The following is a 13,417-nucleotide window of genomic DNA, read 5'->3' as shown; positions in this document are numbered from 1 at the left end:
CACAACCTCCAGCCTAACGATGGAAGTTGAAGCTGTGACACATGCTCTCCAGTGGCTATCATCTATTCATATGCCTGGAAACCAACATGCTATGATTCTAACGGACTCGATGAACCCCATACAAAAAATTAGAAAGTGGAATGGGAAGCCTTGAGTGGCATGAGGCAATGCGCAACTTCCAAATTCAAAAGCTTACATGGTCATACTGTCCGGGACATCAGGAGTTAAGGGAAATGAGGGAGCTGACAGACTTGCTGGTTACGCAACAACAACGAGCGGCATACATCTAGGCAAAAAGAACGGGTACATGGCCATCACAACATCGATCGCCTCAAAGAAAGAAAGTTAGAGGGAGCGGCCGTCAGTCTAGCATGAAAGGTAGAGCACGATACTTTGCAAATCAAACAAATATTGGCATAATTTCTAAACCAGCATAGCGCAAATTTCTTCAAAACGGAACAGTCTCTCTGGGCTTTTCCAAATACAATAGACAGCAACACGCTAGACGCCACGTTCCTGGCATCAGAGATCTTTTCCCACCCTTCTTACGGCCAATCTGTGGCAGCATGTGTGTGTGTGTGCGCGCGCGTGTGTGTGTTTGTGTGTGTGCGCGCACGAGTGTGTAAGTGTACACATGTGTCAGGAGATCTCTGTGCACGTGCGAGCACATACATGTGTGTATTTGCTTGTGGGTGTGGATAAGCGTATGGGGATTGTGCGTCGTGGTGGCTACGATTTGTGAGTGTGTGTCAATAGAGGATGAGGTTGTGTGTGTGTATGCATGTCTGTATTGTGGGAGCAACCGCAGAATATTGGAACATGCGGGTGTGCATATATATGTGTGTGTTGGGGAGGGTGGGGGGTGTGTGGGGGGGTATGGGCGTATTTGTGTGTGTGTGTGCCGTGGAAGTTGCGATACGATATGTAGCATAGAAATACGTGTTGGGGGGGGGGGGGGGGGGGGGTGTCGGGGCTCGTGTACGTTTATGTGTATTTGGGCCTGTGCACTTTTGTTTGTGCTTTCATATCTGTGAAAATGCATGTTTGTTGCATACCCCTTATGCATGTGTGTGGGTGGGGGGTGTGAATGTGGGTCTGTATGTTTTACATTTATTTGTTTTTTTTATTTTATTATCATTACTGTCATTCTATTTTATTTTCATCTTTTTGTTATTATCTAAAAAAAATCTATTCATTTAAAAAAATCATTTATCTATTTGTTTATATGTTTATCTTCTTTTTTTCTTCTTTTTTTTTGTCAAGGCCTGACTAAACGCGTTGGGTTACACTACTGGTCAGGCATCTGCTTAGCAGATGTGGTGTAGCGTCTGTGGATTTATCCGAACGCAGTGACGCCTGTTTGAGCTACTGATACTGATACATCACCAATAAAAAAAAAAAAAAAGAAGCTTAAATGTAAGTTCATTCTTCTTTATTCAGTATGTGTTTTTTGTTGTTTGTGCGTGTGTGTGTGTGTGTTTTGTTTGTTTATTTGTTTTTTGGATTTAACAATGCATACACACAAAAAATCAAATCCACACATGTGTTTGAACAAAATAATTAATATGTTAATATGAAAGAAATGAGATCAGTTAGGCTTCCTTTAAACTCACTAGATTTGTTATTACACACTCGCGTTATACTAAGGACTTGACTCATTCAGCGTATGTGGCGAATACCATTCCAATGGCATAATAAGGCTCTTTCTTCAGTGTGAACGAGGTAAAGTTGTCAAAGTTGAAGTTCCAGAGACACCTGGAACTGACCATCATGCTCTGGTCTGTGTTCTGGCCAATTGTGACCATGCAGACGATCTTGAAGCGATGCATGTCCAGCTGCTTGACGCGTTCTTTAATTATGTCACTCAGCTCCAGGCATCGGCGGCTCATGACCCGTGGGTCGTACTGTGGGTCAGTCAGGTTCTCCTTCAGCACTTTGGCGATGATCTCACGTACCTGTTGGACACTTCCTGAGGTTGAAGGGTGCTAGGTCTAAAGACAGCATGGTTACATTTTTATACACAAGGTGCAAATTTATTGTGCTTTGTTGTTTCATTACCAAGATAATTACAAAAGAATAAAATGCTGTTTTTGATCTTTTCATGTGCATACAACTCCAGAGTATTTTGCTACCAACTTACTTTCAAGGTGATCACAAGAAAGCATGCAGTACAGAAACAGCATGAAAGCAACATGATTATCCTATGTATTTAATCTGCGGGCACATAACAGTTGGGGTTCCAGTGTTTTCTGTTCTACAATCGTATCAATATTTTTTTGTTTCATAGCATAAAATTACGCATATTACCATGTAATTCATCCCACAGACACTGCAGTTTAATTTCATTGAGGAATTAGTGCATATTATGTGTAAGCTTATCCCTCAAAGTTCGCCGAACATCTCAACATTTGTGTCACTGTGCGCATAAATGTGGGTGGTGGGTGGGTAGGTGTGGGTGTGGATGATTAACAATTACCTGGGTTTCCTGAAAGCGTGAGTCAGGGACCATTTTGTATGTGTTTTCATACTCCACTGAGATTGTTGCATGGCCCTCGCTGTGCTTGCCAACGCTTTGTTTGTCATGGTCATGGCCTTTGTGGTGTTTTCCCTGTAGAATAAACATATACACATGCGCGCGCGCGCGCGCGCGCGCACACACACACACACACACACACACACACACACACACACACACACACACACAATATTATATAAACAAATAATCTTGAGTTTATACCAGGGACATGTTCATGGAAGAAACCGTGATAGTTATTTCGTGTGTACAACATAATAAGATGATTTCCTCAACTATGATTAAAGACGAAAATAAGCCACCCACAAAACAAACGAATCATGTAGGACAATCGACTACATTCTATTTCCGAATGATATTTTCTTCTTTCTTTCTCTTTGGTTTTTTTCCCCCCAAGATATCCATCAAACAAAACCCCTCACAACGCTTGCACTATGTAAATGTAGTGGGATTTGTCTTCACAAACATGTACACAAACTATACCTGGTTTGGTTTTAAACTGGTGAAACATTGAAAAGCAGGGTAAACCGATTTTGCATTATTATCATAACAGGTAAAAGATTGAGATGGGAAGCAGAAAACAAGCATGCACATAATTATAGAAACAAAATAAAGAATAACACGTGACGAGTTAAACCAAAGAAGCAGTCAAAATCGGTAAGTTTGGATGTTCTGTAGTAAAAAGGATAGTGCAGCGTCCAGGGAAGACCTGCAGACAGAGATATATCTCAAAATGCTTCATGTCCTGATGGAACACATGCAGCAGGCACCAAGCGGATTGCCCAGAACATCGCCTACACCATTGGGCAGTGTCGTGCTGAAATCACTACTGTCTTCCAGGCTTGACGATCTCAGTTTTGAGAACGCCTCAAAGCATTCCCAAATTTGATTTCACGCCTTCCGCCGAAAGCAGATTACGGCTGCCTAAACTGTGGGGTAAAATGCATTCCTTGCAGCATTTGGGGGTATTTCAATATGATCCAAAAAAGTATGTCACGAGCTATACGTAATTGTAGAATGATGTCAAGCTACGTACCCTTGCTGGATACGATAATCCCCCAACATCACAAAGAGACGTTTCGCATGGATCTCGGTGGTTATCCAATTATTATTCCAGGCTATTTCACTGGCTATCCCACTGAGAATTGCTTCAGGGGTTCCTCATGTATTCAAGACTGAAAGACTATTGGCTTTAAATGGAAGATTTTGGTATGTGCAAGGGATATTAAAATGAATTAAGAATCACATAAAACAATGGTGACTCACGCATGCTCATCCCACACCACCACGCACACATACGCGCGCGCACACACACAATCACTCATTATGTCAAGGAAAGGCCAAAAACAAAGAAGACTGCATAACACTTCAGCAGCTTTTCATAAAGAACATTAGAAAGGGCGTAACTTGATGTACATAGACTCTTTGCATTAGAACAAATCTACATGTCAGAATAGAAACAACTAAAACTGGAAATGCTCAGAGTAAGATCTTGCTGTACATAGTTATATTGATTGTGTTGGAGAACAAGCATCAGGGTATTGTACAGATGAGTTGGTCGTTTTTAAGCTTGTTGTTTGATGTCCACAGTTTTTGAAGTCCTTAAAAATCCCCTAAAATATCCGTAATGTTTGGTTCTAAAAGACTACCCCCCCCCCCCCCTACACCCCTCCCCACCCCACCCCGCTCTCTCTCTCTCCTTCAGACACACGCACACACACACACAAACGCGCGCGCACGCACATACACGCACACACACACAGACACATGCACACACACACATACCTTCCACATAAAATTACAATAGCAAGACCAACACAGCTGGTGCACTGATCCATATTCACCCATCTTTATACAATGAGGGAAAGGTGATAATAAAAGATAAATGATACGAATAGCAATGCTAAAAACTATACGACACTATTAAGAACAACACCAACCATCATAAAGATTATTAATAGTAAAAGAAATGAATACTCGAAAAAAGAACTGTCTTATATGGTTTCACATTGGCCTGCAGCTCATCATCTCTTAAAGTGATTCTTTCCAGGTGTTACGTAGCCATGAAATCATACACTATCCGTGACAGGAATCCTTCACACACACACACACACACACTGAAACCCAAACCACAACAGTGTCAGTGCTCTCATTCCTGACAGCCCTATCTTTCCTATTCTTCAGAAAACAAAGGCAATAACGATTACGATAATGATAATAACAATGGAGGGATATATACATTTTTGTATTTCTTTTTCTCGCAGCAGATTTCTCTGTGTGAAATTCGGGCTGCTCTCCCCAGGAAGAGCGCGTCGCTACACTACAGCGCCACCTTTTGTTTTTCCTATCGAAGTGGATTTTTCTAGAGAATTTTGCCAGGAACAACCCTCTTGTTGCCGTGGGTTCTTTTACGTGCGCTAAGTGCATGCTACACACGGGACCTCGGTTTATCGTCTCATCCGAATGACTAGCGTCCAGACCACCACTCAAGGTCTAGTGGAGGGGGAGAAAATATCGGCGGCTGAGCCGTGATTCGAACCAGCCCGCTCAGATTCTCTCGCTTCCTAGGCGGACGCGTTACCTCTAGGCCATCACTCCACACACACACACACACACACACACATATATATATATATATATATATATACATATATACATATATGTATGTATGTATATAATCTTGGTAGTTAATCCCAAGTTTCAAAAACTGGACACCGCACCATGATCTGTTGGGCTCACTGGATGTTGCATGTTATGCGATTATAGATTAAATATTAAATCCAGGCCCAGATGTCATTATTTTTTCATAGTACACACACACACACACACACACACATATATATATATATATATATATATATATATATCATACCTCAGAATTTCTCAAGGGATATCCCAGAGTTAGCCAACTCCAGATCCTTATGGGAAATCTAAGAATTACCTCAGACGATCTTTGTTGGATATATCAAAATTAGGCCTACCTCAGGAGTTCCTATTAGGATACTGTAGGATCCTTCAGGCCATCCTAGAATGACATCAGTAAGTCCTCGCCGGATATCCCAATATGATAACAGGGAATCTTTGTTGTTAGCTCAGAATTTCTATACGGGATTCTTATATATCAAAATCCCTTTATTGTATATCTCGAGTTTGGCTACTTCAAGTTAGGGGAACCTTACAGAATATCCGAGAAGTACTCAAGGGAATCTTTATCCGATGTCTCAGACAGATCCTTGAGACATCTCAGAATTCAAGGTATGTGTTGCGATAACTGATGTGAATCAGTGTATGGTATATTATAATAATTATTTTTTTATTTTTTTTTTATTTTTTTTTATGTACGCTTATAGTTGGCTTCATCAAGTTTTTGCGCCGTATACATATTATTAGTTGTGGTAGTTATTTTTTTATGTATTTATCTATTATTTATTCACCTTTTTTTTTTCTCAAGGCCTGACTAAGCGCGTTGGGTTACGCTGCTGGTCAGGCATCTGCTTGGCAGATGTGGTGTAGCGTATATGGATTTGTCCGAACGCAGTGACGCCTCCATAAGCTACTGAAACTGAAACTGTATGGTATCTGAGAATAACCTCGGGGATCCTCTTATGATCTTCCAGAATTACTTCAGGTGGACGGCGGGAGAGTAATCATACATTATCTTGGAAATACTTCTGGTAGCTCATGAGGAAATCACATCTACCCTTGAACTATTTTAAGAGATCCTTGTTAGATAACCCAGAATTGCATCAGTACATGATGTCCCTAAACGCTTTCAGTGACGTACGCGGTCGAGAAGTGGTTACAGTGCGCTGATCTGGTGATCGTGTCTGTGACGTCCCTCAATGGATCTAATATCGGCAGCACCCGCTATAGAAGAAGGGTTGCTGTTGTTCCTTTCTCCAAATTTAGCATAATTTGTACAGACCAGCCGACACTTTTTGTGTCTACACGCAGTCAGAATATGAAGTGCTCATGTTAGAGATCTCGTAAAACATGTCATTATTCCGCTTCCCATCGTTTAGGCTATATTGGCAGGGGTGAACAGTACGTTTTTTGCTTTTCAAATGCAGCGCCACGTAAATGAAATCAACTACAGGAAAGAAACCCACAGAAAAGCAAAGGTTGTGCCTATTTCATGGTAAATTATTAGATCAGCGGTTTACAATCAGATGGGCTGTTACATCAAATGCTTCATGTGAATGATACAAAGACTAAATTCTCCAGAGAGATTGAGAGGAAATATCGATTTCGGTTTGTTTAGAAATGTTTTCAAGTACTAATTGAATTATGTTTTGAAGAAAAGATGATCGTTTTAGAAAAGAAGAAGAAGAAAAAGACAGTCGCCTTCTCATGTAAACGGAATAAATACGTACTTCAGAAAAAAACCTAGTCGGAATGTGTAAATTATCACATATGTCACGAAATAAAACCAAAAAGCATATCGAGAATAAAGTTACACAATGAAATTGAAAGTGACCACAAACCATTGTCATGCCTGACAATGCATGTTCGTTGAACGGTTGTGAGAATCTAGCGATTCACAAAAAGGAAAATGTTATACATATATACACACTGATATATTGTAGCGAAAGATCGTCAAGTTGTGTTTTGATAAAATGCTTTTTCTTGATGACCATAACAAGTTTGACGATTAAAGGCAAACATTTATCCGTTAGTTTTGTTTTTGATTTCGTTCAATATAAAGATTTGCATAATCATTTCTTTTATATTTACTCATTTGTTTGTTTTCTTGTTCATGTATTTTGGCTGTTATAATACTAAAAAAACAGTAAGTCAGTATCAGTTAATTTGTCTTCAAGTATAAACTGCTTTGTAAAGATTTTTAGCTGCTTATTATTACTCACGGTATCCCTGCGGGTCAGGGTGCCGGCCCGAGGTCTGGCGTGGGCGGGAGAGTGCCCCCCGGCGTGCCCGTGGGTGTTGGCCCCGTCCCCCTTGCCTGCCTTCATCACGGCGTCCCGCAGGGCGGGGTGCTTGTGGCCATGACTGTCCTTGTGCTGAGGCTGCTCGCCATGGTCGCCATGGGGATGTTTGCCATGGTCGCCATGGTAATGCTTGCCATGGTCGCCATGGGGATGTTTGCCGTGGTCGCCATGGTGATGTTTGTGCGTTGTGGGTTCAAGGTCGTGACCTGATTTGTTACTCATTGGGAATGTGCGAGACCTAAGAAGATCCTATGAAACAAATGGAAATGAAAATTTAAAAAACGAAAAGAAAAGGAAGGGGAAAAAAACAAACAAACAAACAAACAAAAAAGCCGAGGAAGGTGATGAGCGGAGCACAAATAGTTTGAAATGGAATCTGTTGTGGTACAGAATATCACCCCCGGTACCTGGGTGAGAATTTGCACTGGCAGGTCAGATTATCTATGTCCACTGTGGAAAAACTTGTCATCATATGTGAATGTGGTTTTGGGTTTGGTCTAACTGGTCACTTTTTCTGATATTAGTGTACAATATTAGCCTACGTAGGTAGATAACAGTGATCACCAAAATCTATATCATAAAAGATTTTTTTTTTTTTTTATAATATGCCAATGGCAGTGTTATCTTCAACGATGGAAGAGGTGCGTTCTGATGATGGTGTTAATGATGTGATGGTGGTAGTGATGTAATGGCAGTGGTGATTTAATGGTGGTGGTGATGTAATGGTGGTGGTGATGTAATGGTGGTGATGTAATGGTGGCGGTGATGTCATGGTGGTGATGATGTAATGGTGGTGGTGATGTAATGGTGGTGGTGATGGTGTGGTGGTAGTGATGTTATGTTGGTGGTGATGTGATGGTGGTGATATAATGGTGGTGGTGATGTAATGGTGGTGATGTAATGGTGGTGGTTTAATGGTGGTGGTGATGTAATGGTGGTGGTGATGTATTGGCGGTGGTGGTTTAATGATGGTGGTGATGTAATGGTGGCGGTGATTAAGAAAGTAAGTCGTCTCTGACAGACCTGACTGCACTTGCATTCTAATGTTGATAGAACGATGACCTGAACTGTCAACGACGACGACGACGACGACCAGCATGTGTTGAACTCTGTCCCAAGAACAGTATCTGTCAGACGTATCATCAGGGATGTTGTGTTGAACTCTGTCCCAAGAACAGTATCTGTCAGACGTATCATCAGGGATGTTGTGTTGAACTCTGTCCCAAGAACAGTCTCTGTCAGACGTATCATCAGGATGCGGGGAACGGCACTACCATTGTTTGCTTCTTGAAACCAAACACATCATCATCAAAAAAGTGCATGGTTTCATGTTAAGAACTTGTGTACCATCAGTTCTAGGTTGTCGATGTTTTCTGACAAGAACAAGCAACTTATGTAGGGCCTACAAATACTGAATTCGGTGAGAGAACAGTTAATGGCAAGCCATCTAAAAATGAATGAAATGAAGTGCCATTGATGCTGATTATATGGATAACGCATATCCTCGGTCGGAGACAAAGCTGTAAGCGCTTTACAAACACAGAGTCATTTGCACAACATGCTGCCTACCTGGGCAGAGCCGACTGACAGCTGCCACTGGGCGCTCATCATTCGTTTCATGTGTCATTCAATCAGGTTTCATTTACGCACACATATACTCATACAGACATGTAACATTTTACGTGTATGACCCTTTTGTATATTTACCCTGCCATGTAGGCAGCCATACTCCGTTCTGGAGAGTGTGCATGCTGGGTATGTTCTTGTTTCCATACCCACCGAACGCTGACATGGATTACAGGATATTTAACGTGCGTATTTTATCTTCTGCGTGCGTATACACACGAAAGGGGTTCAGGCACTAGCAGGTCTGCGCAAATTTTGACCGTGGAGATCAGAAAAATCTCCACCCTTTACCCACCAAGCACCGTAACCGAGATTCGATCCCCAGACCCTCAGATTGAAAGTCCAACGCTTTAACCATTCGGCTATTGCGCCCTAATGCTCAGAGACTTCCGTAACAAGGAGCTTAACTCCAACACAGTCCTCGCTGATTTGAGTTCTGTACTACAGATTGTGGTACTTCAGTGGGTACCTCAGAGAAAGAGACAGAGAGAGAGAGAGAGAGAGAGAGAGAGAGATGAGCCCAAACGGAGCAGAGAAATGACTCAGTGGCCTATCATGAAATCATAACCGATCATCAAGGCACACAAGCAGAAAAAAGAGGCAGCTTAGACCCCACACAGCACAATCCAACTACTGCTGAAGTGAGTGGTCCGAGAGAAGCGCCATATTATTTTCTACTTGATTTCGACAGATTTTGAAGCGCTGTATCCAAATCCGTCTGTGATCATCATGTAGGTATACTTGTCTTCCATACTTCACCTTCTACACTTACGATCACATAGTACAAGACCAGTCCAAAACAGTACATTCACAAAATGCGACAATTTGCTCCGCAGTGGAGATGCATAATTAATTATGTGGCATACCAGTACAGAGTGTCATCCCCGACGTCATTCTGAACTGTAAAGTGAGTTAAAACAGAAAAACATCAATCATAACAGACTTTCACTAAGGTGACGTTCGATTCCGGGAGTGACATTGTGTACCGGCGTGACATTCTGTATACCGACGTGACATACTCTACCGGCGTGACATTATGTACCTGCGTGACATTCTGTACCGGCGTGACATGCGTGACATTCTGTACCGGCGTGACATGCGTGACATTCTGTACCGGCGTGACATGCGTGACATACTCTACCGGCGTGACATTATGTACCTGCGTGACATTCTGTACCGGCGTGACATTCTGTACCGGCGTGACATGCGTGACATTCTGTACCGGCGTGACATTCTGTACCGGCGTGACATGCGTGACATTCTGTACCGGCATGACATTCTGTACCGGCGTGACATTCTGTACCGCAAGGTCCGTCCGAACAAAATGTTACCAAGGTAACGTGCTACACCAAGGGTAACAGTTTGTACCGGGGTGACATTCTCTATAGGAAAACATCCTGTATCGGGGTGACATACTGTATCAGGGTGACATTCTGTACTGCAACGTTCAATACCGGGGATGACATCCTGAAGTGAGGGTGACATTCTGAACCATAAACGTGCCACTAGTCTTAGGATACCCCGCTTCACCAACACGGGAGTTATGGGGCTGCAAATCGGAGCTCTCGTTACGAGTCCACTGACAAAAGGAAGTCCATGCGCGATTCGAATGTCATGTGTCATTCGGATGAGACGATAAACCGGGGTCCCGTGTGCAGCATGCACTTAGCGCACATAAAAGAACCCACGGCAACAAAAGGGTTGTCCCAAGCAAAGTTCTGCATGAATATCCACTTCGATAGGAAAACAAATACAAAAAAACTGCATTCATAAAAAAAAAACCCCCACACACAAAAATGGGTGGCGCTCTCAGTGTAGCGACGCGCTCTCGCTGGGGAGAGCAGCCCGAATTTCACACAGAGAAATGTGTTGTGACAAAAATGAGTAATACAATACAATACAAATCAGTACAGTACAATAATACGATTCCTGCATGTGTTATTCGGGGATCCCATATTGTTACCGTTCTTTCTTTGTCGGTGTGTTTGTTATTGTTTGTCTGTCTTTGGTTGGCCCCAGCGCCTATATGTCTGCACATGTCTACTGCCCTTGTCTGTTTGTTAGTTGTGCGTGCGTGTGGTAGTATGTGTGTGTGTGTGTGTGTACGTATGCGCGCGCGCGCGTGTGTGTGTGAATTATCAACTGTGAACAAACAGCCATGCCAGGACTGGCAATGAATAACAAACAGTGCACGTATGAAGGACCAAACAAGACTGATCGAGACAGTCCATAGAATAACTGATGAACAAACACACAATTTAAATAAAATGAACAAAGAGGTATAGAACTAATCAAACAAAGAAATACGTCCACTGACCTTTCCGGACAAGGCAGAAGCAGTAATATGTAACCCCTCAAAAACAACAACAATAACAAATATATATATATATATATCGAGAGTCAATCGCCAGCCCTGCTTCAAAACTTGAGAAGTCACTTGGTGGCGGTGGGCGAGGGGTGACGTTTGGCATCGTCACTGAGCTGACACGCTATCGGTCTGCGCCTGGGGCAACTGCCACCCTATCGTCTGCTGCTTGATAAGGTTTCCGGGCAAGGCACGAACGAAAACCTCAACACGACACATGAGTCAAGGAGGGAAGGTGGAGGTGGAGAGGGGTAGAAGAGAAGGGGACGGAGGGGGGAGTGGGGTGGGGTGGGGGGTCGGTTGGGGGGGTCGGTATGAGGTGAGTGTAGTGTCAAAGCGTGGTATCGGGTGGAACGAGGGATTTTTTTTATACGCCCCCTTCCCCTTTTCGTCATATATATATATATATATATATATATATATATATATATATATATATATATATATATAAAGATTCTTTGTTATTATTGATCAAGACACTTTTCCATGTTTTATGGACAGCCGTTACAGTTGCATGTATCTTGTGTTATTATTTCGTGTCATTGAACATAATACAAGCCCACACATGCCAGCCACTCAGTCAAACGTGACCCACTGTCACGTATTCTTGGTTGAAGTCAATTCCGGCGTCAGTTTGTCACAGTTTACGAATGACAGTGTCAGTGGTTTTACGTACATGTATCAAAACTGTTGGTCCCCATGCTTTCAGGAAGTTGACACCTTGAAACTGAAACGGGAAGCCAACGGAACTTCAGTTCGAAGATCCGCAGTGGCAGGTCGAATAATTTCGTTTACGCTGATGTTTCAAGAATCTTGGAATGAATCCTCAAAATTGCTCACGGGTGGAAAGCCAGGACCCTTGCAGGCTTCAGAAGGTCACAAAGCATCTCTCAGACTATTCTGCATCGCGCCACCTCAGTTTCTGCCGCGACAAAAGCCTATCACTCCAGACCCAAATCTGTACAAAGAGCATTACCATGGCGCGAGAAAAAAAGGCCTGACCTTAAGATCGAAAGCGGCAAACAGATTGTTAAACTCAAATCTGTCTTCTGTTAGCTTAGTCATGATATTGCGGGATCGAAAAACCATGGGCGTGGACAAGTCTTCAACATATTTTTATCACTGTGTTGTTCAGTTTTACTTCAACGTTTGCTTATCAAAAACTGTGATGTGTATTTCGCCTCAACAGAAAATTTCATTAAAGTTTATGTTTGGAATGTTTTGTTTACGTTTTTATAGTGTACAGTAATTATGCATTTACGTCTGACACCCATGCTGAAAAGAATCGATCGTCTGCTTTTGGGACATGCAGTGAACGAAGGTTTCGTCAGTTTTCCCACCAGTTCTTTTCTTAAGTCTCACCTTAAAAGTCGCTTTTATGCTACCAAATAATCATGTCTCTTGTTGCTGTTGTGATAGCCTTCAGGTTGTAGATTCCCACAATTATGCCCTCGAAAACGGAGTACGCTTTCCTATACAGCGAGTTAATTTCGGTCATAGCTCACAAGTAAAAGTCCAGTGGTGGATACGAATGGACATAGGGGGTGGAGGCGAGCTGTAGGTCAGGGGGGCGGGGGGGGGGGGGGGGGGGGGGTAAGACGGAGAGGGAGCAAGGGGGAGCAAAACGCCACGTAACTATGTTCATTATAGACTGAAAAACAACAACAAAAAACCTGGTGAGTGAAACATTGTCATCTTAGCCAAACAGATGGAGATATCTCCACTTAAGTTCACTCTGACAGCTCCCAAAGCACTCGTTTATCTCCCTCTTTTTCAGGACTCCTTGTTGAGAAAGTGCATTTTTTGTCAAGAGTCTTGTCACTTACCGGTAGTTTCTCAGAAGAAAAAAATGTAAATGTTAAAACAGTTTGGTTGACCCTAAAACATTTATCGAGTTAAAAGTCTCCAACTTTCCTCAGTGCACCTTCTGCACACACACACACACAC

At 42.5% G+C, this 13,417-nt stretch overlaps 1 protein-coding gene across 1 annotated transcript; it reads right to left on the bottom strand.

The window, feature by feature from the left end:
• Positions 1-966: 966 nt before the first annotated feature.
• On the bottom strand, positions 967-8,730 carry LOC143294572 (uncharacterized). Its single transcript, XM_076605948.1, has 4 exons — positions 8,503-8,730; positions 7,399-7,728; positions 2,477-2,608; positions 967-1,955 (listed from the first exon to the last, which is right to left on the bottom strand). Exons 1-4 carry the CDS (start codon positions 8,728-8,730, stop codon positions 1,656-1,658), a joined length of 990 nt encoding a protein of 329 aa, XP_076462063.1. The 3' UTR covers positions 967-1,655.
• Positions 8,731-13,417: the final 4,687 nt, after the last annotated feature.

This window comes from Babylonia areolata, chromosome 20 (genome assembly GCF_041734735.1).
Source record: "Babylonia areolata isolate BAREFJ2019XMU chromosome 20, ASM4173473v1, whole genome shotgun sequence".
NCBI classification, from domain to species: domain Eukaryota; kingdom Metazoa; phylum Mollusca; class Gastropoda; order Neogastropoda; family Buccinidae; genus Babylonia; species Babylonia areolata.
The sequence above is the reverse complement of the archived record's forward strand: the minus strand, read 5'-3'. Positions and strand labels throughout refer to the sequence as shown.

What these genes read in the sequence shown, in the direction of transcription:
- LOC143294572 (XM_076605948.1), bottom strand. Translation starts at nt 8,730, where the DNA reads ATGATACGTCTGACAGAGACTGTTCTTGGGACAGAGTTCAACACAACA. An exon ending in TAGAATGCAAGTGCAGTCAG is followed by an intron (nt 7,729 to 8,502) that starts GTCTGTCAGAGA and finishes TTTGTTTCATAG; the next exon opens with GATCTTCTTAGGTCTCGCAC. An exon ending in CACGCTTTCAGGAAACCCAG is followed by an intron (nt 1,956 to 2,476) that starts GTAATTGTTAAT and finishes AGTGTCCAACAG; the next exon opens with GTACGTGAGATCATCGCCAA.